General features: G+C 45.3%; 2 protein-coding genes across 2 annotated transcripts; both read left to right on the top strand.

The window, feature by feature from the left end:
- The first annotated feature begins 16,840 nt into the window (after positions 1–16,840).
- LOC127765807 (50S ribosomal protein L6, chloroplastic-like) lies at positions 16,841–20,250 on the top strand. Its single transcript, XM_052290766.1, has 3 exons — positions 16,841–16,941; positions 18,342–18,650; positions 19,790–20,250. Exons 1-3 carry the CDS (start codon positions 16,907–16,909, stop codon positions 20,124–20,126), a joined length of 681 nt encoding a protein of 226 aa, XP_052146726.1. The 5' UTR covers positions 16,841–16,906; the 3' UTR covers positions 20,127–20,250.
- Positions 20,251–25,903: 5,653 nt separating this feature from the next.
- Positions 25,904–27,388, top strand: LOC127765159 (protein PYRICULARIA ORYZAE RESISTANCE 21). Its single transcript, XM_052290001.1, has 3 exons — positions 25,904–26,006; positions 26,318–26,402; positions 26,521–27,388. The coding sequence occupies exons 1-3, from the start codon at positions 25,971–25,973 to the stop codon at positions 27,147–27,149; spliced, it is 750 nt and encodes a 249-aa protein (XP_052145961.1). The 5' UTR covers positions 25,904–25,970; the 3' UTR covers positions 27,150–27,388.
- Positions 27,389–27,455: the final 67 nt, after the last annotated feature.

Here is a 27,455-nt window from a genome sequence, read left to right on the forward strand (position 1 = left end):
TTCATATAGACTGATTCCTCATCCGGATTGGATTGGCATATTTGTAGGTTTGCTCGGCCAGAAAAAGCAGTGCTCCCCCGTTGCCCTCACAGATAACCCAAGCAAAATCTTCTTATCTGTTTATCGTAACGCGTGGTAATATATTCGTCATCCGCGTCACTGTTCGAAAAGATTTCGTACTTGTGCTCGCGCCCAACGGCTGGCTGGCTGGCTTGCCGGCTGCCGCGCATCCGGTTCTTTTTTTTTTTAACGGAAAAACGGCACAAGATAGTGCCTTTTCATTGAATAGAGTAGGAGAAAATACAACCCCTGAGGATAAAAAGAAAAGCTGTTACACGTAATATGTACATTATACAAGGTGTGGGGCGAACTCTCGTAGACGCTTGGCCCCTGCCAGAACCCATAGGCCAACCTCATCTTTGATTTTTGTTAGTAGGAAGCTCGTTGCCATCTCTTTATGGTTAAAGATCCTCCGATTCCTCTCTTTCCAAATCTCCCAAACCACTAACAGGATGAGGGATCTAAGTCCCTTCTTCGGAACACCGCGCGTGTTTGCCATGTTCTCCCACCACTACTGCACTGAGTGGGCTTCCTCCCAATTCACCGGATCCAGCAGCAGCAGATGGCCCGCCCAAGTGGCGACAAGGTGCCAAATTCTCTTGGTGTATCTACAAGTGGCTACAAGGTGCAAGGCCATCTCATTCTCACAGCGGCATAGGGGGCAATGTTCGTTGTTTTGCCAACCCCTGGTCGCAAGCCAATCAGATGTCCAGACTCTGTTCTAGATAATGAGCTAAGCATGGAATTTACATTTCCCGGGTGCCCACACTTTCCATATCAAGGAGTTGAAATTTGTGTTAGGTGTCCCATAGTACTGCGCTTGGTAGGCTGAAGATGACGCGTATCGCCCGTTGCTAGTGAATTTCCAAGCGATCTGATCCGGTTCGCCATTGGCTAATTGCACATTCCGGACTGCTTTCCACAGGGCGACTAGCTACTCAATGAGGCTGACTGTGATCGTCGACTGCGTATGTATGGTCAGATCTCTTATCCAAGCGTCACCCTCTTTTCCTTGTCGCAGAGTTTTCTTTCTGTTTTTGGAAATCGCATAGACTAGTGGCATGAGGTCTTTAGGGCGACGCCCATCTATCTAGGCAGAGCTCCAGAAGCGTGCCGTGTTTCCATCACCCACTGTTATTTCTGTTGAGGCGGCGAACAGGTCTCTGTCAATTTCGTCACAAGGTGTATCGAGACCAACCCATGGTTTGGTCGGGTCTTTCCACTCGTGCCAGAGCCACCTCAACCTCAAGGCCCTCGTGAACTTGTCCAAATTTAGAACTCCAAGTCCACCCTGGCTGGTTGGCAAGCATGTCTTTGTCCAATTGATCTAACATTTTCCCCCGGTAATGCCTTCCGTGCCGGCCCATAGAAAGCGTCTTCGCTGTTTGTCTATCTGCTCTAGAGATTCCTTCGTAATTTTTAGAGCAGTTAGGAGGTAAATCGGCTGCGACGTAAGCACAGATTTAACGAGCGTAGTTCTTCCAGCCGCCGCCATGTGTTTTCCTCTCCAGGTAGCTACCTTCCCTGAGATTTTGTCAAAGACCGGTTGCAAGTCCACCTTCCTCTTTTTTCCTATCAATATATCACCTAGCCACTACGAGTTAATGGGTCTCGTTTGTCATCCTCTCCCTGCGTGTTTACTCTACATTGTAATCATTGTGGTTGCATTGCGACATCCTTTTCTATCTAAACGTTCTCAGGTTACATGTCCGACTCGAACTCTTATCTCTTACTCCTTCCGTTTCAGGTTATAAGATATTTTGATTTTGGTCAAAATCAAACTGTTTCAAGTTTAACCAAGTTTATAGAAAAAAATAGTAATATTTTCATCCAAGATAAATTTATTATAAAAATATATTTAATTATTAATTTAATAAAATTAATTTGGTAATGTAAATATTACTGTACTTATCTACAAATTTAGTTAAACTTAGAGTAGTTTGATTTTAACTACCTGAAACGGAGGGAGTACCATGTATTCCAAATTTAAGTTCAACTATAACAAAAATAAAACTCGATGTTTCACACCTATTTTACACACGAAGATCGGTGGTCGCGGCTGTGTTTCTCCGGCGTCGGCGCGTGGCTTCGAGATGGCAGCGTTGGGAGCAGCATGCAGCGTGTCATGCTGCCATGTACAGTTGCAGACAACAGTATTGCCATTGCAGTACACTGAGGCATGCAGGTGGTGGTGCCAAATCACTTTTGGGCATGGGGATCGGGCGATCGGTTCGGTAAGCCGGCAGTCAGCTTTATACGGTGGTGGTGTGGTGGACTGGTGGCTCGTTGGAAATGTTCTCCGATCACGATTGGCTGATGATTGACGAATCGAACCATGATTAATTGCCGAGTTTTCTGACAAAGAAAATTCCCAACTTCGTACGTGTCTCAGATATTCAGACGTGCACTCGATAATATGTAAAGAAATGCGCCCTTCACAGTTCACAGCGAACTTACATCGGCATCGGCACGGCATGAATGGGGGCCATCTGAACACGGGCTGCGACCTTTTGGAATCTAGCTAGCTACAGAATGGGCCAGTTTAATTAAAGTGGATCATCACTGTAGACCCGTGGCTGTCTAGGGCTCTGGGCATAGCGAGGTGTGCAGCTTCGGCTTCAGTAATCAGTGACCCACGACGGAAATCTATCCGTAAATCATGCCTGACGAGCCAAGTTCAACGGGCCAATAATCGAGTAGCTCCCCCAATTTTGTTCACCAATAACCCTGCAGAACTGTACGTTTGTGATCGATTTTGTTTGGTTTAGTGGAGCATTCACTGGTGGAGAAATCTTTTGTAGTCCCGGTTCGTAACCCCCTTTAGTCCCGGTTTCCAAACCGGGACTATCAATCCGGGACTAAAGATAACGATCTTTAGTCCCGGGTGAAATAACCGGGACTAAAGATCGAGCTGACCTTTTTTTTTCATGGCCCTGTTGCTGTATATATATATATATATATATATAAACCATGCATATATATGTTTCAATACATATATATGCATATATAATATATGCATATATATATATATATATATATATATATATATATATATATATATTATATTTATATATGTTTCAATACATATGTACATGCATAATATATATGTATTTATACATATATATGTTATGCAAATACATGTGTGTGTCTATATATATATATATATATATATGACCAAATTAAAATATATTTACATTATAGAAAATGTGTACACATGCATATAGAAACATATGTAGTCTTGTATTAATTACAATCCATTATATGTCCTAGCTAGCTACGATTTCGACGTAGTAGTAGTCGCTAGCTTATAAGCTAAGGACTTATGAATTGTGTTTCCGTCGTAGTAGAATTTATCCTTGGGATCAAGGATTTGTTTGTTGATGAATCCCATGAGTTGTTCTTGAACCGCCGTGATAAATTCCTTGTGTGTGGTCAGGTTATCCCTCATGCGAATAAACTATATGAATATATGAAATTGATTAATAATTAAACAAGAAATCGATACGTAATGAAAATTTGAATTTATTTGTACGTACATCGAGCTCTCTTGTGGTGATGATTTGGTCTGCAAGGCAGTGGCAATACTCGCACACATAGTAGCCGCACAAGTTAGTTCCCTACTTTTGCTTTGCGCACTACAAATAAATGACAAACGACGAGAGATCTAATTAATATACACTTGTATGTATTTGAATCGGAGAAATATAAATGTAGAGCATGTGTATTCACAGGAAATTTGAACTTCCGCCTAAGTCTTTCTCTCCAGTTGCCGCGGACCAAATGACGGAACCGATACCAAGCCCTACATGGAGTTTAAAACTATGATTCGTAGTAGCAATTAACATAACAAGATTTTCTTAATTAACAGAGGAACTTATGACAGTACCTGTCTATAAGTTCGAAAACCTTGTCAAACGTAGACTCTTTTTTATCCATTGAGTCATATACGTTGACGGTGCATGCCGATAGGTCGAAGAGTAAAAGCACCCAATGGAATCTACAATGTGCGTGGGATGCATTACATATGAAACACTTAGCAAGTTCGTACGGGAATGAAATTTGGTATAGGAAGACAGTAAAATTAAACTAACTCTGTGTTGTACGGCAACAGTATGAACGTCTTGTAATGCTGCGCCTTCAGGAGATGGACGAGATTGTCCTCTGTGGCTTGCGGATATTGGTCGAGCATTGCGACGTTTACTTTCCGAGGGTCGATGAATCCAGTATCGAAAACCCCCCGCCGTCGGGCCCTTTGAATCTCCATTCTACAACAATAAAACGGAGTATATTATTTTCTATAGTCTACTTATATACAAGGACCTAATTAATTAAAGGAGACGTAGTAAGAAATCTAACTGAACGATATACTTACAAAATCCAGCAACTCATAATAGAGACGTCGAGGGCGTCCAGCTGGTATAGTTCGTAGATTCCCTTGAAATTGATCCAGAGAATGTCATCTCCTTGCAAGAAGTCTGTGTCCCTGATCCTCGCTCCAATCATTTCTCTACCGGTGGCGCTCATCTCCATGTACAGCTGATGGAACTCGTATATTTGTGTGGGTAGGGACTGCACCAGCTCAGGCTTGACAAGCGGTTACCGAGTTCGTACATGTATTTCACTTCCGCCTTTTCGATTGGTGCGACTCCTAGCAATTGATCCGTAGTTAGACCGGTGTCAGTAATAAATTCTTCTATCGTCATTTCTTCACCGGTCACCAACGGCTCGATCTCCTGGTTTGGTTGCTCTCCAAGCTGAGGGACTGGTTTGGACTTTCCAGAAGATGCTTTCTTCAGTGTTCGCTCATAGTCCGATAGCTTAATGGCCTCCTTGGTAGGTGCAGACATACCCCTGAAGAAGTTCCTGACACTCGGGTCTATAGGAATCTTCTTTTCTGGACTTCGAGGCTTGAATTGTCTCTTGACTTCTGATGCCACGTAAGCGTCAAGCTCCTCTTGCGTGCAATCGTACCCCGGGTCCTTGTTCTTGGCGGCGTCAACTTTCGCCTTCTTCGTTGCCCTTGTGTGGGCAGGCGGTGGAGCTTGGGGGTCCCTTGACTTTGAAGGTGCCGGAAGAGGAGCTTGCGGAGGAGTCGGTGTAGGAGCCCAAGGAGGAGTCGGTGCAGGAGCCTGAAGAGGAGTCGGTGCAGGAGCCTGAGGTGGAGACGGTGCTGGAGCATGAGGAGGAGATGGTGCAGGATCCTGAGGAGGAGATGGCGGAGCCAGAGGAGATGGTGCACGAGACGCCGCTTGTCGCCCAGGGAGGATGATGTACCGCCTGCGCCATAGAATAATGGCATGGCTTGAGTCTCGTAGATGCGTCTCACCGTCTCCTCCAGGGTAATCCAGCTCGAGGTCCTCGTACGCGCCTTCGACCAACTCAACTTCGACCTTGGAGTATCCTGCTGGAATCGGCCTACAGTGGTAAGTACCTGAAGGGTCCGTTCGGATGGCCATGCCCGACGCCACCTTCATGTGGTGAGAGGTTATTTATTAGTAATCAACATATATAAGCAGCAACTAGCGGAATGGCCAAATCTAAAATATATAAACTACGAGCTTACCTTTATTGATAAGTTCTTGAAAGGAATATGCAGCTCACATGGTGTCCGCTGAGTGATGTCATCAACGGGGCAGGTGGATTCGTCCTGGGTTTGCATGGCGTCCATGCTCTGTGATCCTACTTGCCCCGTTGAGGCGCAGCTGCTACGGTTTCCTGACGGGCTCACCATTGCAGGAGGAATGGTCGGCTGGGGATCATGGGACCGATGTGCGGCCATACGTTCATCAACCTTCCTTGCCACCTCCTCTTGCATGCTGCGCTCGTAGCTCGATACCCTGAACTCTAGATCTGCAATCTACGCCTCGGTATCTCTCTTGCTCCTCATCCGACTCCTGTATGTGTGGATGTCCTCCTTGAACCCAATCTTCCAAGGAATCACCCCTTTCCCTCGTGTTCGTCCTGGATGCTCTGGAGTCTGCAGGGCGAGTGACAGCTCGTCCCTCTCTCTATCCGGTCGGAACGTGCCCTGAGAAGAGGCTTCCACTTCGTCTGTTAGTCGACGCGCAGCCTCTCGTATCTGATCGCCGAAGACCAGTGAGCCATCAGCTGGGTTGAGCGTTCCACCGTGAGCATAGTACCAGAACTTCGATCGTTCCGGCCAATTAGCGGTGGCCGGTTCGATACCCCTCTCAAGCAAGCTAGCCTCCATCTCCTCCCACTTCGGCATCGCGACGCTATAGCCGCCTGACCCCAAGTGGTGATGGTACTTCTTCTTGGCGGCATTTTCTTTGTTTCTTTCTATCATCGCCTTCCCTTGTTCACTTGTCTTATATACAACGAACTCGTCCCAGTGATCCCTTAGCTTTGGGAATGTGTCGAAGTTCGGTGTCTGCCCCTTCAGGATATATTTCTGGTACAGATCTCCCTTGAAGCTCTGAAACTGTTCTGCCATTTTCTTCAGAGTCCACCTTTGCACTTTGTCCTCTGTACCCGCGAGAAGGGTGAATGTCTCGAGCATTGTGGTCCACAGCATCTCTTTCTCCGAATCTGGGACAAAGCTCTCATGATCTCCGCATGCCCTTGTTCTTCGCCAGTACACTGTACTGACAGGCACGTTATCCCGTACAACCCAACCGCTGTGACGTACATAGTTCTTGGCGGCTTCTGCCGGGGCACTAGGTCGTCCATCTTCTTCCACTTCCGTTATGATGTGCCGACCCTCAAGCTTCTTCGCGGCACCTCGTTGCCCGCGTGCCCTCTTCTGTCCAACGGAGGGTTGACTTCCACTAGCCTCCTCCTCCTGGTTCCCCTCCACATCCCTTTCCACGTGCCTCTCCTGGTTTTCCTCCGCATCCCTCTCCACGTTCCCTTCCTCGTTCAAATACTGGTTTGGATCCTCGTTCCCCTCTTCTTCGTTCCAGTACTGGTTGCTTCCCTCCGCGATTATATCGTACAATATCTGTTCCTCATCGCGATCAGCCATCTGTTCATACAGGAAACATCTGCTAAGTCATGAGACATTTATGTTTTAATAATCTTATATTAAAACTCAAATAATCTTATATGCTAAGACTAAAATAGTCATGTATGCTAAGTGTAACTGTCGTATATTAGAACCCTACACAATCTTACATGCTAAGTCTAATTACAAATCTAATAATCTTATACTAAAACTCAAATAGTGATATATGCTAAGTCTAGGTGACGTATATTATAGGACCCTAGCTAGTCAATAATTATATACTAAGTCTAATTACAAATATAATAATCTTATATTAGAACTCAAATAATCTTATATGCTAAGACTAAAATAGTCATGTATACTAAGTGTAACTGTCGTATATTAGAACCCTACACAATCTTAGAAGCTAAGTCTAATTACAAATCTAATAATCTTAATTGCATTACCAATATAACAATCATATATATAATTACGTCACTTGCCTGCGCGAATTCCTTCGAGGGCTAGCTCTACCACTCCGGCTTGAGGGACGACTCCGACAACGTCTTTTCTGCAAGATACAAAAAGATGTATTAGGATAAACGCGAAGTAATATATATTGCATTTGACGTTCACGTTTTGTTCACGATATCGTTCACGTTCGCGTTCTCGTTAAGGTCACGTTTCATTCACCTACGTTTGTTCATTCACATTCATTCACCTGCCTATAATTGCATTTCACGTTCACGTTCATTCACGTTCGTTCGCTCGTTCACGTTATCGTTCACGTTCGTTCGCTTGTTCTCATTCACGTTTGTTGGCTTGTTCACGTTCGTTCGCTCGTTCTCATTCACGTTTGTTGGCTTGTTCACGTTCGTTCGCTCGTTCTCATTCACGTTTGTTGGCTTGTTCACGTTCGTTCGCTCGTTCTCATTCACGTTCATTCACCTTGTTCTCGTTCACGTTCGTTCGCTCGTTCACGTTCTCGGTGTGGCGGCAGCGGGACGGCGGTGTGGCGGCAGCGGAGCGGCGGCGGGGCGCCGCGCGCGGCCTCGGGCCGGCGCGTGGCGCGGCGGCGTTTCGCGGCGGCGGCGCGCCGCCGGTGGCGCGTGGCGTGGCGGCGGCGTGGCGGCGCGGCGCCGGTGCCGTGCCGCGGCGGCGTCGTGGCGTCTCGTGGCGCGGTGTCGTCGTGGCGCGGCGTCGTGTCATGACGAGGTCGGCGTCGGCGTCTGAAACTCGGCGGCCGACGGCAACCGAGAGGGAGAGAGAGAGATCGAGATCGGAGAGAGAGATCGAGGGAGGCGGCGACGGCTCTTACCCCAAAGATGCAGCGGCGGCGGAGGAGACGGAGGCGGCGGCGATGACGACGAGCGCGAGACGACGGCGAGATACGGCGGCGGCATCGGCGCGGGGATGCCCTAGGCAGTGGCGGCGAAGGAGAAGGCGAGAGGGATTGATCGGGCAAAAACTTCTAAGTGTTGGTGGAGAAGACGAGGGCGCGCATCGGGAATATATATACCCCTAGATCTTTAGTCCCGGTTGATGAGAACAATCGGGAGTAAAGATATCCCGGTTGTTCTCATCAACCGGGACTAAAGATCTTTTCCCGCTATTTCCAAATTCTTTTTAAACCCAGTTAGGGTTAAGAACCGGGACTACTGATAAGCGCACTGAATATTATTTTCTATTACATATGTGTTTCTAAAATAGAAGATAATGTATTACAATTATTTAAAGTACAAAGATTAATGACAATTAATTCGAAAAATTAATAAAAATTCTAATAATCATATATACTTAGCATTTGAATGATATTATTAAATTGGTAAAAACTCTAATTAACATATGTATATACATACGGCATGATTTAAAATTAATAAAAATTGTAATCATCATATATACTTAGCATAGGAATTATATTAAATTAATTGTTAAAAACTCTAATTAACATATGTAAATGCCACATGCATGATTTAACAATTTTAAAAATTCGAATAGTCATATATAATTAGCATATGAATGATAGTAAATTAAATTGTGAAAAACTCTAATTAACATATGTAAATGCCACATGCATGATTTGAAACTTTTAAAAATTCTCTAGTCAATTATAATTAGCATATGAATGATAGTAAATTAAATGTTAAAAACTCTAATTAACATATGAAATTGCCACCTGCGTGATTTAAAACTTTTAAAAATTGTAAGTATCGCATATAACTAGCATATACATGATTTAAACTTGTTAAAACCTCTAATAATCGTGCGTAATTAACATATGCCATACATCAATTTATTTATATGGATAATCAATACATCCAAAATAGTTTACATCGTGTACACAATAATTACGGTAATACATCGGCGGTGACGGTTGACCGCACGTACTTTCTCCTCACTATTGTTCCCTCCTTGTGATCGCTACGTGAGTAAGGGGTGTCTTCATTTGATAAGAGGATGCTAGGGTCAATCGTCACTGTGAAAGGGGGTTGCCCATCCAACTGATCGTAATCCTCGTCAGTCTTGTCCTCAACTCCGACGATTTTTCTTTTGCCTGGGAGAACCACGTGACGCTTAGGCTCGTTAGGCCCTCTGTCCTTCTTTCCTTTGCTAGACATGTCCTTCACGAAAAAGACTTGCGTTACATCATTGGCAAGGACAAAAGGTTCGTCCGAGTATCCAACCTTGTTACGGTCAACCGTTGTCATCCCATTGTCATCAATCATTACGCCTCCACCAGTCAACCTAACCCATTGGCACCGGAACAGAGGGACCTTGAGAGGACCATAGTCAAGTTCCCATATGTCCTCGATGGTACCGTAATACGTGCCAGTTGTTCCATCGTGTCCCATGGCATCGACACGAACAACGTTGTTTTGGTTCGTGCTCTTCATGTCTTAGGCTCTCGTGTAGAATGTGTACCCATTGATCTCATATCCCTGGAATGTCGCGATCGACCCAGACGGTCCCCTCGCCAGGAAGGCAAGTTGTTGGTTGATTGACTCGTTACCCATGAGATGTTGTCGTAGCCACGCGGGGAAAGTATCAATGTGATGCCGTGTAATCCATGCATCGGACTTACCGATGTTCCTAGCGCGAACTAGAGCCAAGTGCTCCTCGATGTAAGGAGCTACGAATGAAGATTGTTGCAGAACCGTGAAATGGGCTTTACGGAATAAATTGTTGTCTACCGTCATTATTGCTTTCCTTCCGAGAGTTCCCTTTCCCCGTAGTCTCCCTTCATGGCGTGATTCAGGTACCTCGATTGGGCGAAGATCTTCGATAAATTCTACGCAAAATTCGATGACCTCCTCTATTCCATAACCCTTGGCGATGCTTGCCTCTGGACGAGCACGGTTACGAACATACTTCTTCAGAACGCCCATCTACCTCTCGAAAGGAAACATGTTGTGTAGGTACACAGGCCCGAGAATATTGATCTCTTTCACAAGATGACAAAGCAGATGCGTCATTATATTGAAAAATGAAGGTGAAAATATCAACTCAAAACTGACGAGACATTGCACCACATCATTCTGAAGGGCTTCTAATCTATCCAGATCGATGACCTTCTGCGAAATTGCGTTCATGAATGCACATAGCTTTGTTATTGTTGCCTGGACATTGTCTGGAAGGATACCCCTTATTACAACTGGTAGCAGTTGTGTCATCAACACGTGACAGTCATGAGAGTTTAGGTTTGTGAACTTCTTCTCCTTCGTGCTTATTATTCGCTTGATATTCGTGGAGTATCCAGACGGTACCTTTATGCTCTCCAAGCATTCAAACATACTTTCCTTCTCTGCCTTGCTAAGAGTGTAGCTGGCTGGACTCAAGTAATGGCTTCCTTTCTCCTTTGGTTCCGGGTGAAGGTCGCCGCGTTGTTCCATATGCTTCAGATCATTACGTGCTTCCAGTGTATCTTTCGACTTTCCGTATATACCTAGGAAGCCAAGAAGGTTTAAGCAAAGGTTCTTAGTGAGGTGCATCACGTCGATTGCGTGGCGTACGTCCAAGAATTCCCAATAGGGTAACTCCCAAAATATAGAGTTCTTTTTTCACATCGCCGCGTGACCATCTTCGCTCTCTATAGGCTGGCTTCCAGGCCCCTTTCCGAACACTACTTTAAGATCTTTAACCATAGCAAACACTGTTTTCCCGCTGCGATGTTTAGGCTTCGTACGGTGGTTAGCCTTATGTTCGAAGTGCTTGCCTTTCTTCCGTACCGGGTGGTTTGCTGCAAGGAATCGATGATGACTCATGTATACAACCTTCCTATAGTGCTTAAGATACGTACTTTTTGTTTCATCCATACAGTGAGAGCAAGTCTTGTACCCCTTGTTGGACTGTCCGGATAGGTTGCTAAGTGCAGGCCAATCGTTGATGGTTACGAACAGCAGCGCTCGTAGGTTAAACTCCTCCTGTTTGTCCTCGTCCCACACGGGGACACCTTCCTTCTTCCACAACAGTTTAAGATATTCGACCAGTGGTCTTAGGTACACATCGATGTCGTTACCAGGTTGCTTGGGTCCTTGAATAATAATCGGCATCATTATGTACTTCCTCTTCATGCATAGCCAGGGGGGAGGTTGTAGATACACATCGTAACGGGCCAAGTGCTATGGCCGCTGCTCATCTCTCCAAAAGGATTCATGCCATCCGTACTCAAACCAAACCGTATGTTTCGTGCGTCCTTTCCAAATTCTTTAAACTTTCTGTCGATGTTTCGCCACTGCGAACCATCGGCGGGGTGTCTCAGCATCCCGTCTTGTTGACGCTCTTCAGCGTGCCATCGCATCATTCTAGCATTCCCTTTGTTCCTGAACAAACGCCTTAGCCGTGGTATTATAGGGAAATATCACATCACCTTAGCAGGAATTCTCTTCTTTGTTAGCTGCCCGTCAACTTCTCTTGGATCGTCTCGTCTAATCTTGTATCGTAGTGCTTTGCAAACAGGGCATGCTTCTAGGTTCTCATACTCCTCACCGCGATATAGGATACAATCATTCGGACATGCGTGAATCTTCTGAACTTCCAGTCCTAGCGGGCAGACTATCTTCTTAGCCTCGTACGTTGTCTCGGGCAATTTGTTTCCCTCCGGAAGAATGTTCTTCACGAGTTTCAATAAATCGCCAAATGCCTTTTCACTAACCCCATTTTTTGCCTTCCATTGCAAGAACTCCAGAGTGGTATCCAACTTTTTGTGCCACTGCTCGCAACCTGGGTACAACGAAGTTCTGTGGTCCTCTAACATCTTGTCCAATTTATGGGCCCCCTTTTCACTTTCGCAGTCCTCCTTGGCGTCCTGCAACATCTGACCAAGATCATCCGCAACGTCTTTACCATCAGCATCCCTTTCCTCCTCGCCCGTTTGATTTCCTTCAAATCCAACGTACTGAGCAAAGTCCGGAATATTGTCGTCTTCCATTTCATCTTCTTCCATTTCAACACCTTGCTCTCCGTGGGATGTCCAACAATTATAGCTTGGTATGAACCCCGACTCAAACAAGTGGAAATGAATAGTCCTGGATGCAGAATACTCCTTCTGATTCTTACACTTATTGCATGGACAACAAATAAAACCCCTTTGCCTGTTAGCTTCGGCCACTCTCAAAAAATAGTGCACGCCGTCAATAAACTCTTTGGACCGCCGGTCAGCGTACATCCATTGCCGATCCATCTACTTGAGTCGAAAAAAAATCGTACACAAATAATTATTCTTACAATAATGACAGTCATACAATAATTATAAGATAATTACAAACTGTTTCAACAGTCATACAATAATGACATATCTTTATTCATACAAAAATCATAAAATATTACACCAAATAATTCTTATTTACTATTTCTAAAGTTTTAAACTAATTTTAATGTGTTTTACTTCTTTTAATTTTCATTTTAGTTTGTTTTCTAGTATTCAAGATTAACTTTCACTATAGTTTTCCTTCTCAACTATTTTATAAAAACTTCTTTAGCAAATCAACTAAATTTCTATATATTCTTTCTTCCCCACACAAATTTTCTCTCTCATCAACTTACAACTAAATTTTGGAGACAAAAAAGTGTGCAAAACATAGCTCCAAATGTAATATGACAAAAAAAAACATTGGAGGATGAAGTTGCAAACCTTTTAGGCACCTCCGATTTGTATGTAATCACCAAAATAAATTCACTAGAAATTTTGGCATGACCTCCCTTCTTTTTTGAAGAAATTTTGAAGCTTGCTCGGGCAGCTGGAGGAGGAAGAAGACATATATATATAAGGGTGGGACTTTAGTCCCAGTTGGTGTTACCAACCGGGGCTAAAGATCCGAGATCTATTACCAACCGGGACTAAAAGTTACGATCTTTAGTCCCGGTTGGTGTATCCCGGGTGGCCTGACAGACCCTGACAGCATTTGAACCGGGACTAAAGATCAAATATGCCCGTTACCCTTTTGAACCGGGACTAAAGATCATCTTTAACCCTGATTTTTATTGCATCCGAAACTATTGTTGAATTCGGCTGACCGATAAAAAATGGTTTCACTACCAGTGATTGTCCCAGTTGTTAGTAGCCACTGCTTGCTCCGTAAGCAAGACTGTAAATCACAGTGGCCTCCACGATCACGTTCGTTACATGCAAGCCACTCGTTTGGGCGTATTAATTTAGCAACGCGAAAGTGGAGTAGAGTAGCGATAGATTTCGATGGATAACGGTGGTTGTCGCACACTAACCACGCCTCGCAATGGCCCGGCTCTCCGGTGCGGGGAGGCACGTGGGGATCGCGAGGCGCGCCCGCCGCCGCCACATGCCCGCGCACGCTGCCGCACGGGCCCCGCGCGCGCCACCTCGTCGCCGCCGTGGCCGCGTCCACGCGGGCTGCACGGCGAGCGAGCGCGATTAGTGGGGAAATCATGAGGCTAATTTTTTAGCGCGCATATGCTGCACTTTTGCTTCATCGAGTGCTCCTCTGTGGACAGTGGACACATCACACATGAACTGTGGAGGGTAGACGTAGCAGTGGACCAACGAGAAAAGGCGTTGGCAGAGACAAAAAACTCTCGATGGACGCATGAACAGGAACGTGCAGCAAAGCAAGAGAGAATCTAGGCCTCTGGGGGGTCTGGGGCCTTTTGCGCCACGTACGTGTTGGGCCGGGGTGGGTGGTGCTGGCTCATCGTATCGTATCCTGTAGCACGCAGGAGAGGAGAGAGGGACAGCGAGCATTGACCCCCGGCGAGTCGCGCGCGCTTTTCTGCTTTTCCGCCGTGCTGTCCCCCCCCCCCCCCCCCCCCCCCTCCCCCCCTCTGCTTTTGCATCGCAGCGCAGGTCCCCCTCTGCTGCTGTTGCATCGCTCGCGTTCCGTGGACTAGTCAAAATCTGGCCCAACCAGCCAGTCATCCATCCATGATCCATCCGTCGCACGCACGCGCGGTTGGCTCCCCTCCCCACTATTTTTTCTCGAACATTTTTCTCCTCCGCGGCGAGGCGCGGGAGCCAGCCAAAAACGTACATTGGCTGGCATTCGCTCGCGTCGCCGTCGTCGCATCCCCGACCGGGGCACCACCTGCCCACCGCCCGTTGCAGGTGCAGCCGGCCTCTCCGATTCGCTGCGGAGATGAGTGGATGGTGCCTGGTGTCGCCGTGTGCCGGGTTGCCGAGCCAACGACCGCGCAAGCGCCGAGTTTTACTGACACGGCCCCGGTCACGGGTGTAACCAACTTACTGTACGTTCAACCTCGCTGCCGTAGAAGACAGGCACGAGAGTCTAGTAGGCTATATATACCAAATATGGAATGGACTGTAACTACTACGTGGAAGGAAATGTGTACGTGGAGGCGTGGAGCTACCAATGTTTTCTCTGCATCGTGCACTACCGTGTCTGTGCTAGTCTGTGGCCCATCATGCATGTAGTGGGGCGTCGTGACGGCATCGATTGCACATTGTATAGCACCAACGCGTCAACGCGTGACGGATCTCATACATAATCTTTGACCCTTTTTAGATCCTACTATAAAATTTTTCACCCTGTCATATCGAACGTTTGGACAGATATATAAAGTGTTAAATATAGACTTAAAAAAAACTAATTGCACAGACTGCGACTAATTTATGAGGCGAATCTTTTAAACCTAATTGCTCCATGATTTGATAATGTGGTGCTACAGTAAACATTTGCTAATGACGGATTAATTAGGTTTAATAAATTTGTCTCACGGTTTACTAGTGGATTATGTAATTAGTTTTTTTAATTAGTGTCTGAACCCCATACGACAGCCTATATAATACCCCATGCGACACGCTAAAACTTTACACCCCTGGATTTAAACACCCCCTTTTATTGAGATCAGGTACAGCTATACTTGCAACTGCACAAAATTTTTACCATCCGTTTAGATGATCAACGGTTCAGATCAAATACTACAGTAATAACATGAACAATATCTTGATGCTTTGGGAAAGGGAGGTGGCATATACAGTCACCCCATCGACGGATGTAGCCATTGCCGTTGCCAAGCAGTGGTCTCATCTAGTGGCGGATCCAGAAAGAAATAGCAGTGGGGTCTAAACAAACTAAATAGAGTTATAGTACTCTTCTCATCTACATATAGTAAAAAATTTTAGTAGAGTCTTTACGAGGGCTCTCATAGTCTTCACCGTTAGTAGTGAGGGCTCGAGACCCCGCCGCCCCTACGCTGTATCCACCCCCTGTTCTCGTCCTCGAACGACCTCCTCGGCGAGTTCAAGCGCATGTAGTTCTTCCTTAGGACTGCCGGTGTCAGGTGATCAGGTCCGCTACTGTCTCAAGGCCCACCGATGCTGGATCCATAGCTCATGAGGCATGCTGCCTCCATGTTCCGCTGCTTCCATAACCTGCCTCTGTTGGATCCGCAGTTCGGGCGGTTGATGGAGTGAGAGGAGGGGGAGATGCAAATTTATTTTGTTACTTAGCTAATTGATCACACGATGATATTTTTCACAAGTAGTAACCACCTCTTTTAATACTAATTTTCGCAAATGATTTCCCTTAGGATATCGCTTGTGAACAATCATTTTTTACAGATGGTTTAGTGACCCACCTGTAATATGAAATAGGGGTGTCAACAAAATAGTGTTTTTAAGGTGTTAGAGGTGAGACTAACGACAATAGTAAAAACGGAAGAAAAATGCTTGCTTAGAACTCGCACTCTCTGCAACAATTCATAGAACGACGTTGATTGTTATTAGTGGTAAAATATAAAATTTCTCGAATTTGCTATATATTTGTCAACAAATTTTTCACCAAAAATTTGACAGATATAATTACAGTACAATCGTAGTGTAATTACACTGTAAATTGTATGTAATTACACTGTAATTATAATGTAACATGTATGTAACTTTCAAAAATCTCTCCATAACATTTGTTTCGGTAAAATGGAGGTTGTGAGAACAAATTCTTTCACATATGTGTGTGATGTGATTTTTTTCTTCCTCACTAGAATAAATTTTTTAATAGATCTAACGATTCAAAATTACGTGAAACTTATATACAAGTTACACTGTAGGTTACACTGTAATTACATGCAAGTTACAGTATAATTACATACAAGTTACAGTGTAATTACACTACGATTGTACTATAAATACATCTGTCAAATTTTTAGAAGAAAATTTATCGACAAATGTATAGGTGGTCCCAAAATTTCTGTTTAAAAATACAAAATTTTGTCAGGGCCAGAGAAATGCACAGTTTGTACGCGGGCTTTTTTTGTAGGCCCGGCCATCGTCGACGCCTTGACGGATCCAGCCCGTTCCTTATTGGGCTTCGTCTAGCTTCCTCGGTGGACAGGATAACGCAAGATAAGAAAACGGCACAGGCACAAGCGAGCCAGCGATCGAGCGGGGGCGGCTCCTCCTGCGACGGCGAGGCGTCCATGGCGTCCCTCTCCCTTTCCCTCCACCACCCGTGGTATGTTTCCTCCTCCTCCTCCTCCTCCTCCTCCTCCTGTTGATACCCGGCCATCTGGAACGCACAGTCCTTGCAGCTTGCATTTTCCCTTTCCCGTGGACTGAATTGCTAGGGCTGCATTGTTCATAAGGATGGAATTGCTTTTGTGGCGGCAGCGATTTGGTTGGGTTTCTGCATTCTTGTGGTTCCAAGAAGTTAGTCTTTATAGCCTCTCCCAAGAAAAGGGCAGGTGGTAATGGTACCCAGCATTCTTGATTCTGTGCAGAAAGGTTAGTAATTTGCTAGGCACATAACTCAGGGGACTTGCTCATTTTGCAACCGGGATTGTTCTGTCGATGAAGGGATCATTTTTTTTTTGTGTGTGTGTGTGGGTGTGTGTGGTGCCCTATCTTACAGGAATGCTAAGTTCCAGGGAAGCATGGATAGTTGTCCAATCAGTTAGCACAATACACCAATACCTTGATTGCAGTGCTACCATATTTTACAGAGATATTAGAGAAGAGATCCTGATTTGGAGGGAAGCCAGCATCTTTAGAGAAGTCGGCTGAGTGCCTGCCATAAGGCGGTTTCTTTTTCTAAGTTGTTCTCCCCTCGTGTCAAAAAAAAAAAAAAGTTGTTCTCCCCTCCCCTCTGCTCTTGGGTCTCGGCCCAGCCTCAACAGTTTAATGTCGATCTTGTAAAATTTGTAACACCATCTCTCATCCTAATAAAATTGGGACGGCCACCTCGGAAAAAAAAAAAGGAAAAGAAGAAGCTACCGTATTTGATAATTTACTTCCAATAGGTTGCTAATGTGTTTATTATTTCATATCTGGAACCTTATAAATTCACATAACATGATGGTAATAATGAATCATGAAGTTGATCTTGTTAATTATGATTGCCTTTGTGAACAAAATAATGGCCATGATAAAAATATCGATACCTCTTTTTTTTTTTATGGGGAACCATACCTCTAAATTGTGTGAAAAATCAGATCTAAAGATCTAACTTGGCAACAGTTTTGAGTGAATTAGTACATTGATCCATCATGACATGTTATCCTAATTTCAGGCAGAATTTTATATGCCTTTGTAAAAACTTAGTTTTTCTGATGATTTTACCTTGTTATTACTAAGAGTAAAGCGGCTCCGAACTACATGGTTGATATGTTGCCTGAAATGTTCAAGGTGAGCATGGCATGTTATAATCCAAGTTTACTATTATGCAGTTTCGCCGGCTGGCCTTTGTAAACTGTTTTGTGTTGGTTATGCTATTCTATTCATATTTTTTCGCTTACTGTATAAAACTAAATTAATGCATTTTTAATGTAATGGTTTTTTCCTTTGGGTATTATATGGGAGTTTTTTTTACCAATGTTATATGAGAGTTTTGATGGATTTTTCTTTGATATGAATCAGCAATTCAAGAACAGGCTTCCTTGGAAAGAGACAAGGGATTTGTCTTCATGTTATCCCTGCTGGCAGAGTTGGTTTTGTCAGAAAAACAATTGAGTGCAAGGAATCTAGAATTGGAAAGAAACCGATAGAAGTTCCATCAAATGTTACTCTTACATTAGAGGAGCAATTTATAAAAGCTAAGGGTCCATTGGGAGAGTTATCACTAAACTATCCAGGTGAAGTAAAAGTGGTGAAAGAAGAATCTGGTAAGCTGAGAGTCTCCAAAACAGTGGAAACCAAAAGGGCAAACCAGATGCATGGACTTTTCAGGTAAGATAAGTATTTTCTATTTCGTTTGTCTCTGGTTCACTTATCATTATATGTCAGTGTTTCACTATTTTATTGTTTGTTTTCCATAAGATTCCCTGGTATTACGAAATTTATTTACTGACTTAATCCCCCACTTTCCGTCATAAGTCACTTATATACTTGTTGCTTCTCTTTTGCGAACGCTATTACTCTGTAAGTACTACTCCTTGCAGTCACGAGGAATGGTAATTTTATAATCATGCCATCATTGCCTTAAAATAGCTTGTACCACAACATACTATTTGCAATGTGGGCATAGAAAGACACAGCCCTATACTCCTAGTAACCTATACTAGAATGAAGATTCTAGATAACAATATCCAACTTCCTGAAATCTTTTTGTCTAGCCACTTTCTTTTTAACAATCAATATTGGCGATAACCTTGCTTTGTTCAGGAGATCAGGAAGACAGGAACTAAGCATTACACTTTCAAGTTACATGGAACATAATAATCTACCTCGAGGGGAGTAAACCTTAAAAACAATTCTAGTAGTGCATCTGACAAAATCTGAAAAGTTTCATCAGTATGACGGTATATTTATTCTTGTATTTCTCGGTGTTCTATATCCATACCAAGGAAATATGGCATATGTTGTGCTATTGCTCCTTTCGTGGATTCAAGAAACAAGATCTGTAAATCTGTTCTTGAATTCCAAACATCATCCAGAGTTACTGACAAATTCCTCCATTTATTTAAAAAATAAAAAATAGCAAGATATCATATGTACTAAATTGGGACAAGCACCCACCTTGATTTCAAGGAGCACTCAGTAGTCAGTACAGGTGATGCAGGATCAAGGATTCATGAAAGGTGTGATGCGCCACCAAATATTTTCTGTTCACTGTTGACAAGCTTACTCAGTTACTCTCAAAACCTCCAGGCCTGTGTGCCAACTGCCAACCCTATTCCAATTCCTCTCACTAGCATGAATGCATGATAGAATCTAGTTTGTCTTTTCCTTATGCTGAAGAACCTTCTACAGAAGAATGTTTTGCTTTTGCTTACTAATCATAGCGTGGTCAGCTGAATGATCTTGTCAAGCCTTCATCTTTACTATTTATCCCTCTAAAAACAAAGGGTTGCAACTATTCAATGCAGGACCCTGACGGACAACATCATCGTAGGGGTATCAAAAGGGTTTGACAAGAAGCTTCAGTTAGTTGGGGTCGGGTACCGTGCAGCTGTAGAAGGCAAAGATCTCGTGATGAATTTGGGATTCTCGCATCCTGTTCGGATGGCTGTTCCTGAAGGCCTGAAGGTTAAGGTGGAAGAGAACACCAGGATCATCGTGAGTGGCTACGACAAGAGTGAGATTGGCCAGTTTGCTGCCTCCATAAAGAAGTGGAGGCCACCTGAGCCGTACAAGGGGAAGGGAATCCGATACGCCGATGAAGTTGTCAGAAGAAAGGAGGGTAAAGCTGGGAAAAAGAAGTAGAAAAGCTCTTCTGCTTCATCATCGTTTCGTTCGGCTGGTATTATATATACTTCCTTTTGGTTTTGATTTTTCCCCATGTGTAAGTGTAATCCATCTTTTACGAACAAAGAGAACAAGCTTTTTGAATCATGTAATCTCTCACGGCTTGTCGAGATATAGGACTCAAAATAGTGGAGTCACACTGTAGAGTCACTACTGTTTCCATCAGCCCATGTTTTGCACTTGCAGAGTCACACCGAAATACTACTGAATTAAACTAAGGCTGGTTGATTAACCTTCACGTTGTTGCTGCACTGGAGTCCAAAGGAACCAGACTTTCAGAAACCCAAGTTTGACAAAACAGTGGTAAACAACCTGGAAGTCTGTAAGCAGTCGCCACGCCATTTAAGGGCCCTGAGAAAATCCGACGCGGCCGCGCATCAGCCATCACGTGGTCCGCCTCTGATATTCCCGGTTCCAATACCGCGACGCGCGAGCGCACGCAAAGCTGACGCGCAACGCAACGCAACGAAAGCGATCTCGCCGGACACGGCCGCGGCGCACTACGCCCCGAACCGAACCGAGCAGCTGACCGGTGATCGAAGCGCTAGCACCGTAGCACGCGTGTACCAGCGCACCAAAAAACCTCCATAAAAACACGCCCTTTTGCCGCTATCTACTGCTCGTAGCACCTGCTTTTTTGCGTGGGTCGGCCGGACTCGTCGATCTCGTCATCATCATCGCGCGCTGAACAGAAGAATCAGCGGCGGCGCATGCACGCCAATCGAGGCAGCGATGATCGTCCAAACCTCTGACCTACACAAAGTCACAAACCAGGCTGGACTGGACTAGTGCAGTGCTCTACGATCAGGTACAATACCATTTTATAAGAGCAGGTACAATAGTAGGCTATAAGTCAGCTGCAAATATATTTTAAGGAGATAAATTAAGAGAGAAAAGAAACGAGTTACAGATTTGTATTCAGCTGTAGCACGGACTTCAAAACGCAGTGTGTCTATGACAGGTGGGACTAGATATTAATAGTGTAGTATGTAACTATTGTATGAATGAACTATTAGATTAGCTATAAATGAATTAGAGTTAGTAGTTGGCTATACTATTGAACTTGCTCTAAGTCAGTTATACTAACTTATAAACACATTTTAAGAAGATAAAAGAAGAGAGAGAAAAGCGGCGTGCTATAGATTTGTAGCCAGCTACAGCACGGACTCTAAAACGCAATGTATATATGACACGTGGGACCAGATATTAAAAGTGTAGTATATATTTATATGTAACTATTGTATGAATTGGCTATTAAATAACTATAGATGATTTAAACCTAGCAGCTGACTGTACTATTAAACTTGCCCTACTAGCTGCGGTGTGTGTGGCACTTTTGATCTTCTCTGTGCTCTCAGCCTCGCTCGATCGCCAGTTAAGTCGATATAAAAATTGGACGCCTACTCCAGAATTGAGTAGTGCAACAACCGCCAGCTACTTGGAAAATTCTCCCTTTCGTGTCATCATGTTCCCCTTCTCTCGCAATCGGCAGGTGATCTACCTGAAATCCTGATCAGCATCAATTAATTCGATCTGCTAATTAAGTAGTATCACTGATTCCCTTCTTTGTGTTGAGTAGGTGCCATTTCTCAAAGTGGAAGGCGGTGTTGACCTACTTGGCTGCATCTAGAATCTACCACATATTCAACCCAGTGTAAGTATACTTTATAATTAGTAATATATTTGCAATCAGCTTATTTGCACGATGTTAGTTAGTTGCCTGAGGCTGTTTGCTACGCAAGTCGGAGCTAATACTAGCTGCATTTCTTTATAAGCTAGTGAGCCCTTTTTTTCTTCACATCACATGCGCAGGAACACGAATGAAGAAAAGCATTATACAACCAAACAGAGCAGTCCTAACTCACCAACTAACCCAAAAGAAAGGAATATTGTTAACTTCTCGTTCGAATAAAAACAAGCTACTTTTTGTGAAGCCAGCAAGCAATCTGGTTGCATCGTAGCTCAGGCACGGCACGTCGGCAGCCAACATATCATGCCGATTCCTTTGCTCCTAATCTCACTTAAACAGAAGCATGCACCGGCCACTTTCGGCGTCGCGAAAGCCGGTCGGTCGATGAGATCTCCGCCCAAATCCACGTGTCAGTGCACACGGAGACGCGTATATATACATTGGCACGTTGATCGAGCATCTAAGCTTAACTGAAAATTTTGGAATCTTACTGTAAACGCAATGGCTTGCATCTTTTGATTCAGTCACTTTGCTGTAGCGGTAACCAAGCAGTAGTAGGAGAGAGAGGAGGTAGCGATTACGACGGCCACCGACACCGGCCGCCATCCTCCCTTCCTTTCGCACGCCTCGTGGAGATGCCCGGTCTGCCTCGCGCGATCGAATGACCGATCCATCCATCGGCCACCGATCGATGAATGGTAGGTTCCACGAGGCGACAACGACCGCGCGGCCGGGTTGGCGAAAAAAAAGGCGAACCAGTAACGCGACCGCGCGAGATGGGAGCGGCAATCGCAGCACTGTTCGGGCGGGACAGGATTAGGTCACGCCCGGTTGGGAGCTCGAGAATTTTCTCATCTCTACTCGATCGGTCGCCAGCTATCATGCAACAGGCCAATCGATCGCAAAAGCGCGCGCCGTGGCTATCGCCTGTATATCGCGAGGTGGGGTGGTGGATTGGCCGCGGGCAACGCAAGTAGCGCGAGCGACACGGTGGCGGGGCTCGGCGCGTTGCGGCAACGTACGGGGGCTCGGTTGTTGCGAGCGCGCGCGCGCGCGGACACCGCCGTTTTCTGCGCAACCACCGGGCACGGTGGCTGGCTGGGCGGCCGTGGGGATGGGATGGATAGCCCCGATGAGTACGTCGTCCGATGAGAATGCCATGTGCGCTGTGCCGGGCGGTGGGGATGGGCTCCCGGTTGTTGGCGGTGTTTTGGCTTTGGCTCATGGCTCCGTTGCGCCGCCAGTTCACACCTTCGGATCCATCCCGTCCCGTCCGTACGTGGCCCCCCGCGTCGGATTCATTCCGCCCGTCGTCTGGCCGTCGGATCAAAGACGGATGGCTCGACGTTTTTCGCTGTAGTTTTTGCTTTGTTGTCTTATTTTATCTGTGTTTTTTGCGGGTCCTTTCGGTTTCGGATAGGAAAGGGCGAGCGGAAAGTGAGAAAAGAAGGGGGTGAAAGGCGTAGGATCCCTTTCTCCGAACGGGACGCTTCTATGGGGCTTGTGACGTGCTACGGTATTCCATTTCCCATAGTTTGTTTTTGTCCTGGTTTTGGACGCACGAGTCTTACACCACGGCATTTGTTATTGGGAAGACGACCAATGGAACTGTGAGTTGAATGGTAGCCATGGACCATGGTTCTCAATAACAACATGTGAAAAAGAGATAAAATGGCTCATGATTCTTGAACCATTGAACCTTACGCATTGCCCAGATAAATGTACGCTTTCAAACTCAACCAATTTAGAGCATCACCAACAAATTATGTATAATTTTCTCCTAAAAAATTGTTTTTGGTTTTCTAAACTGAAAATAAGATGTGAAAAAATTCCTCCGTCCAACAGATAGCCTAAATTCAATCCCCAAAACTTAAAAGTGGGCCCTTCTGTTAAACTACCAAGAGAAAATTCTGTTTTTTTTCTTTCACGCGCAGAAAGATCGCTATCTCCCATGCGCGGGAACGAAGGAGAGAGGCGGGATTGCATGATTGGGAGCGACTTTCGCGCCCGCATATAAACGGAGCGAGCAACCGGGGGAAGAGAACTCCAAAACTCGAGTAGGAGGGTAGGGGATCTGTTGGAACTGATTTTTAGACTAAAATCCCTCAATTAGTTTTGAGAATCATATAGGTAGCCTGTTGGTGATGCTCTTAGTGCTTGGGTCGCCTGTGCGGCATGTATACCAACATGCATATACGTGCCAAAACGCTTCTTTTCTTTATATGTCATCATCTGTTTTATCTCTGTCAACTTAAGTTATTGGTAAATTGGCTAATGCATTGTACTACACAACATTGAAAATTTTAGAAACATCACTTGTAAAGCTGTACTGCTAATCAATTATTTAATGTTAGTTGTGCCTATCAAAAGGCCATGGAACCAATTATTAGGGTTTTCTGTGCGTATCAAAAAGGTCACATGATGTTCTTCGTTAGCACTGTGAGAGTAATTGCTAGCACACTACTGTGTAGATGACGTGTTCGAACATTGGACTCTCGTCAACCGCAAGCTGATCCCATTATTCTCATTGGCCGCATGGATCGGCAGCTGCACCTGGGACCCATCCACAGGTACAAGCCACATTATGGCTGTGTTTAGGTCTAAAGTTTGGATGCAAACTTCAGTCATTTTCTATCACATCAACCTGTCATACACAGATAATTTTTCAGTCACATCATCTCCAATTTTAATCAAAATTAAAACTTTACGCTGAAACACAACCTATAACTAGGATATATACGTACTGCACGAGAGAACGTGCTGGTGCACGAGACTTGCGGCTTGTGGGCGCACGGCATGCATGGTCCAGGTTTCCAACCGCAGCCTGCCTGCTTCGCCCATCCGTGCAACGACCCCCCAACTCTGAAAGGCTGCTCCGAAATCTCTGAACTATGATTAGCAGATTAGGTTTGACATTATAATCACCTCATTAATTACTGCCAGGTGTTTACTGTCATTCTCCCTACTTGACCCATTTTTTGTCCCCGGGTCGACGTCACAAAAAAAGGCTGAGCATGATTACGCACCGCTAGTTTCACTTTCATCGGTTGGGTGAGTGACTCATCCAGCCGTGTGTATGTACAAAGTGAGATGAGAACACCAAACTCACCGTCACGTCAGGTGAGTACGCGCACTAGATGAAAACTGTCTAGAAAATTATCGAACAACTGAACATCGTTTCTGGGTAAATGATACTCCCTCCGTCCCAAAATAAATGCAGTTTTACACTATTCACATTCAACGTTTCACCGTTCGTCTTATTTAAAAATTTTGTTATGATTAGTATTTTCATTGCTATTAGATGATAAAACATGAATAGTATTTTATGCGTGACTAAATATTTTTAAATTTTTCACAAATTTTTTAAATAAAACGGATGGTTAAATATTGGGCACGGATATCCACGGCTGCACTTATTTTGAGACAGAGGTAGTATAATTCTTATTTCTTTTCTAAAAATACCTCAACGTTTTAAATATGACGTTAAATAGTTAGATTGATAGATAAAATCATAGAAATTATTTTCGAAGGGATATTACCGTTTTGACCCTTTTTATCCCGGTGCATCGTGTGCAGCAAACTTTTTTTTTTCTTGGTGGAGCTGGCACTGTAGCTGTAGGCCACTGGTGATCATCCTGGGGAAGAACGCCAGGTAACAACAGCCGTGACGCGACGGGCGCGCGACCTGTTCCCTTTCGGGTGCGGACGTGTGGTTGATTGTGTGTGCGAGCCGAATGCTGCCTACTGCCGCCGCTTTTTTTTTTTTCTTCTTTCCTTTCTTCTCCCTTTAAATCTTCTAGGTACTTCTTCCTGACTTCCTCCTCCCTTTCTTCTCTCGCCGCCGAGAGACACGAAAAAGATGGTGGGTGTATAGCTACATATTCACGCCACACCGCATCGTCATCTACACATCTCCACCTCCCGCGGCATCACCACTCACTCCACCGCCGCGCGCTTGTTCGCAGCTCTTCCTCCTCCTCGCATTGCAGGCGGCTGCCGACTGAATCAAGGTGAGTGGTGTGTGTTGTGTGCCTTCCTCTCTGTAACTCTGTTCATCAGTCGGAGTTAAAAGACTTAATGAGTTTATGTGGTAGGATTGGGTATTAATTTTGATGGTGCTAGCTGGCGTTCTTGATGATTGCAGGAAGGTGACTGTCCTTCCAAGGATTAATTTCAGCTGTTGATTTTTTGGAGTGTGTTTCACTCTTCGAACTAGTCCTTTGCTTTTTCTTCCTTCGTGTGCTTAGTTCCTCTCTTCTTTTTGTATCTAGTTTGGTACTGGTAGTCGATTATGTAGTCATAAATCAGTTGCAATCAGATCAATACTTTGGTCTCAATTCTTCTCCGTCTTTAGTCTTCTGTAGTAGAGGTTTAGTTTCTCAACCCTGCTCTGCTTTTGAAGAAAAAGAATATTCAGGTAGGATTCTGAGTTCTGATCAGTGGGAGCTTTGCGTTGCAGATGAAGCGGACCATCATCGTCAAAGTGGACTTGGAATGCGAGCGCTGCTATGCCAAGATCGACAGGGTGCTCACCAGGATCAGAGGTAGGTGCTCTCGTCGCACGGTTTGCAGTTTCTAGGATCAAATGGTGTTTCTGGCAGCTTTTGAGCTGGGTTAATCGTGACAACAAAGATGAATCTTTGAGAGTTCTTGCGTGCGCAGACAAGGGTGAGTTCGTCATCGACGACATCGAGTTCGACGTGAAGCACAACAAGGTGATCGTGTCGGGGCCCTTCGACCCGGACAAGCTCGCAGACAAGCTCTGCTGCAAGGCGTGCAAGATCATCAAGGAGATCGAGATCGTCGACCTCCCGCCGCCGCCTCCGCCGCCGGCGCCGGAGCCGGAGCCGGAGCCACCCAAGAAAGAAGAGCCCCAGCCACCGCCTCCTAAGGAGGAGGAGAAGCCCGAGCCGCCGCCGGCGGTGATTATCGTGGAGCCACCGGCGCCGGCGCCCGAGCCGGAGCCCGAGCCGGAGCCGGAGCCGGAGCCCGAGCCGCCGAAGAAAGAGCCGCCGCCGCCGCCGCCTCCCAAGCAGGAGCCATGCCCGCCGCCGCCCAAGGTCGTCGAGGTCCCTTACCCCTGGCCCTACCCCTACCCGTTCCCGTCGTGGCCGTCCGACTGCTGCTGCCACCATGGCCACGGCGGCTGCCACTGCTGCTCCTGCGGGAAGGCGCCGGCGCCTCCGCCGCCGCAGTACATCCCCTGCTACCCGCCGCAGCAGCCCTACCCTTGCGGCGGCTACAGGATCGTCTGCGAGGAGGACCCCTCCTACGCCTGCGCCATCATGTGACCTAATGATCATCGTTATCTTCTCCTTAATTACCTTCTCCGATCTCTCCTCCTGTATAATTAAGCACGCACCGTACAGACACACGCACATATATACTACACATCCTACACGTACTCCTCTTTATCTACTCTTATACACTCCCTCTGTAACTGTTGATTTCCTTACGTCCCATTTAGAGGTGAAAAATAAGTAAGTATATATCGTCATTAATAAACAGTCCCAAGTAAATTCATGTACAAGCATTTGAATGCATTTTAGAGAGAAAAAAAAAAGGAGGAAGAGAGAGCTGTTCAGTCTGGGCCTTTG

The sequence above is a fragment of the Oryza glaberrima genome, chromosome 3, assembly GCF_000147395.1.
Source record: "Oryza glaberrima chromosome 3, OglaRS2, whole genome shotgun sequence".
In the NCBI taxonomy this organism is placed as follows: domain Eukaryota; kingdom Viridiplantae; phylum Streptophyta; class Magnoliopsida; order Poales; family Poaceae; genus Oryza; species Oryza glaberrima.

Bases quoted from the DNA above. Each gene is read 5' to 3' on its own strand.
- LOC127765807 (XM_052290766.1), top strand. From the start codon at position 16,907: ATGGCGTCCCTCTCCCTTTCCCTCCACCACCCGTG. The intron at 16,942-18,341 runs GTATGTTTCCTC...GATATGAATCAG, and splicing joins CTTTCCCTCCACCACCCGTG to CAATTCAAGAACAGGCTTCC. The intron at 18,651-19,789 runs GTAAGATAAGTA...TATTCAATGCAG, and splicing joins CAGATGCATGGACTTTTCAG to GACCCTGACGGACAACATCA.
- LOC127765159 (XM_052290001.1), top strand. From the start codon at position 25,971: ATGGTGCTAGCTGGCGTTCTTGATGATTGCAGGAAG. The intron at 26,007-26,317 runs GTGACTGTCCTT...TTTGCGTTGCAG, and splicing joins TTCTTGATGATTGCAGGAAG to ATGAAGCGGACCATCATCGT. The intron at 26,403-26,520 runs GTAGGTGCTCTC...TTGCGTGCGCAG, and splicing joins GGTGCTCACCAGGATCAGAG to ACAAGGGTGAGTTCGTCATC.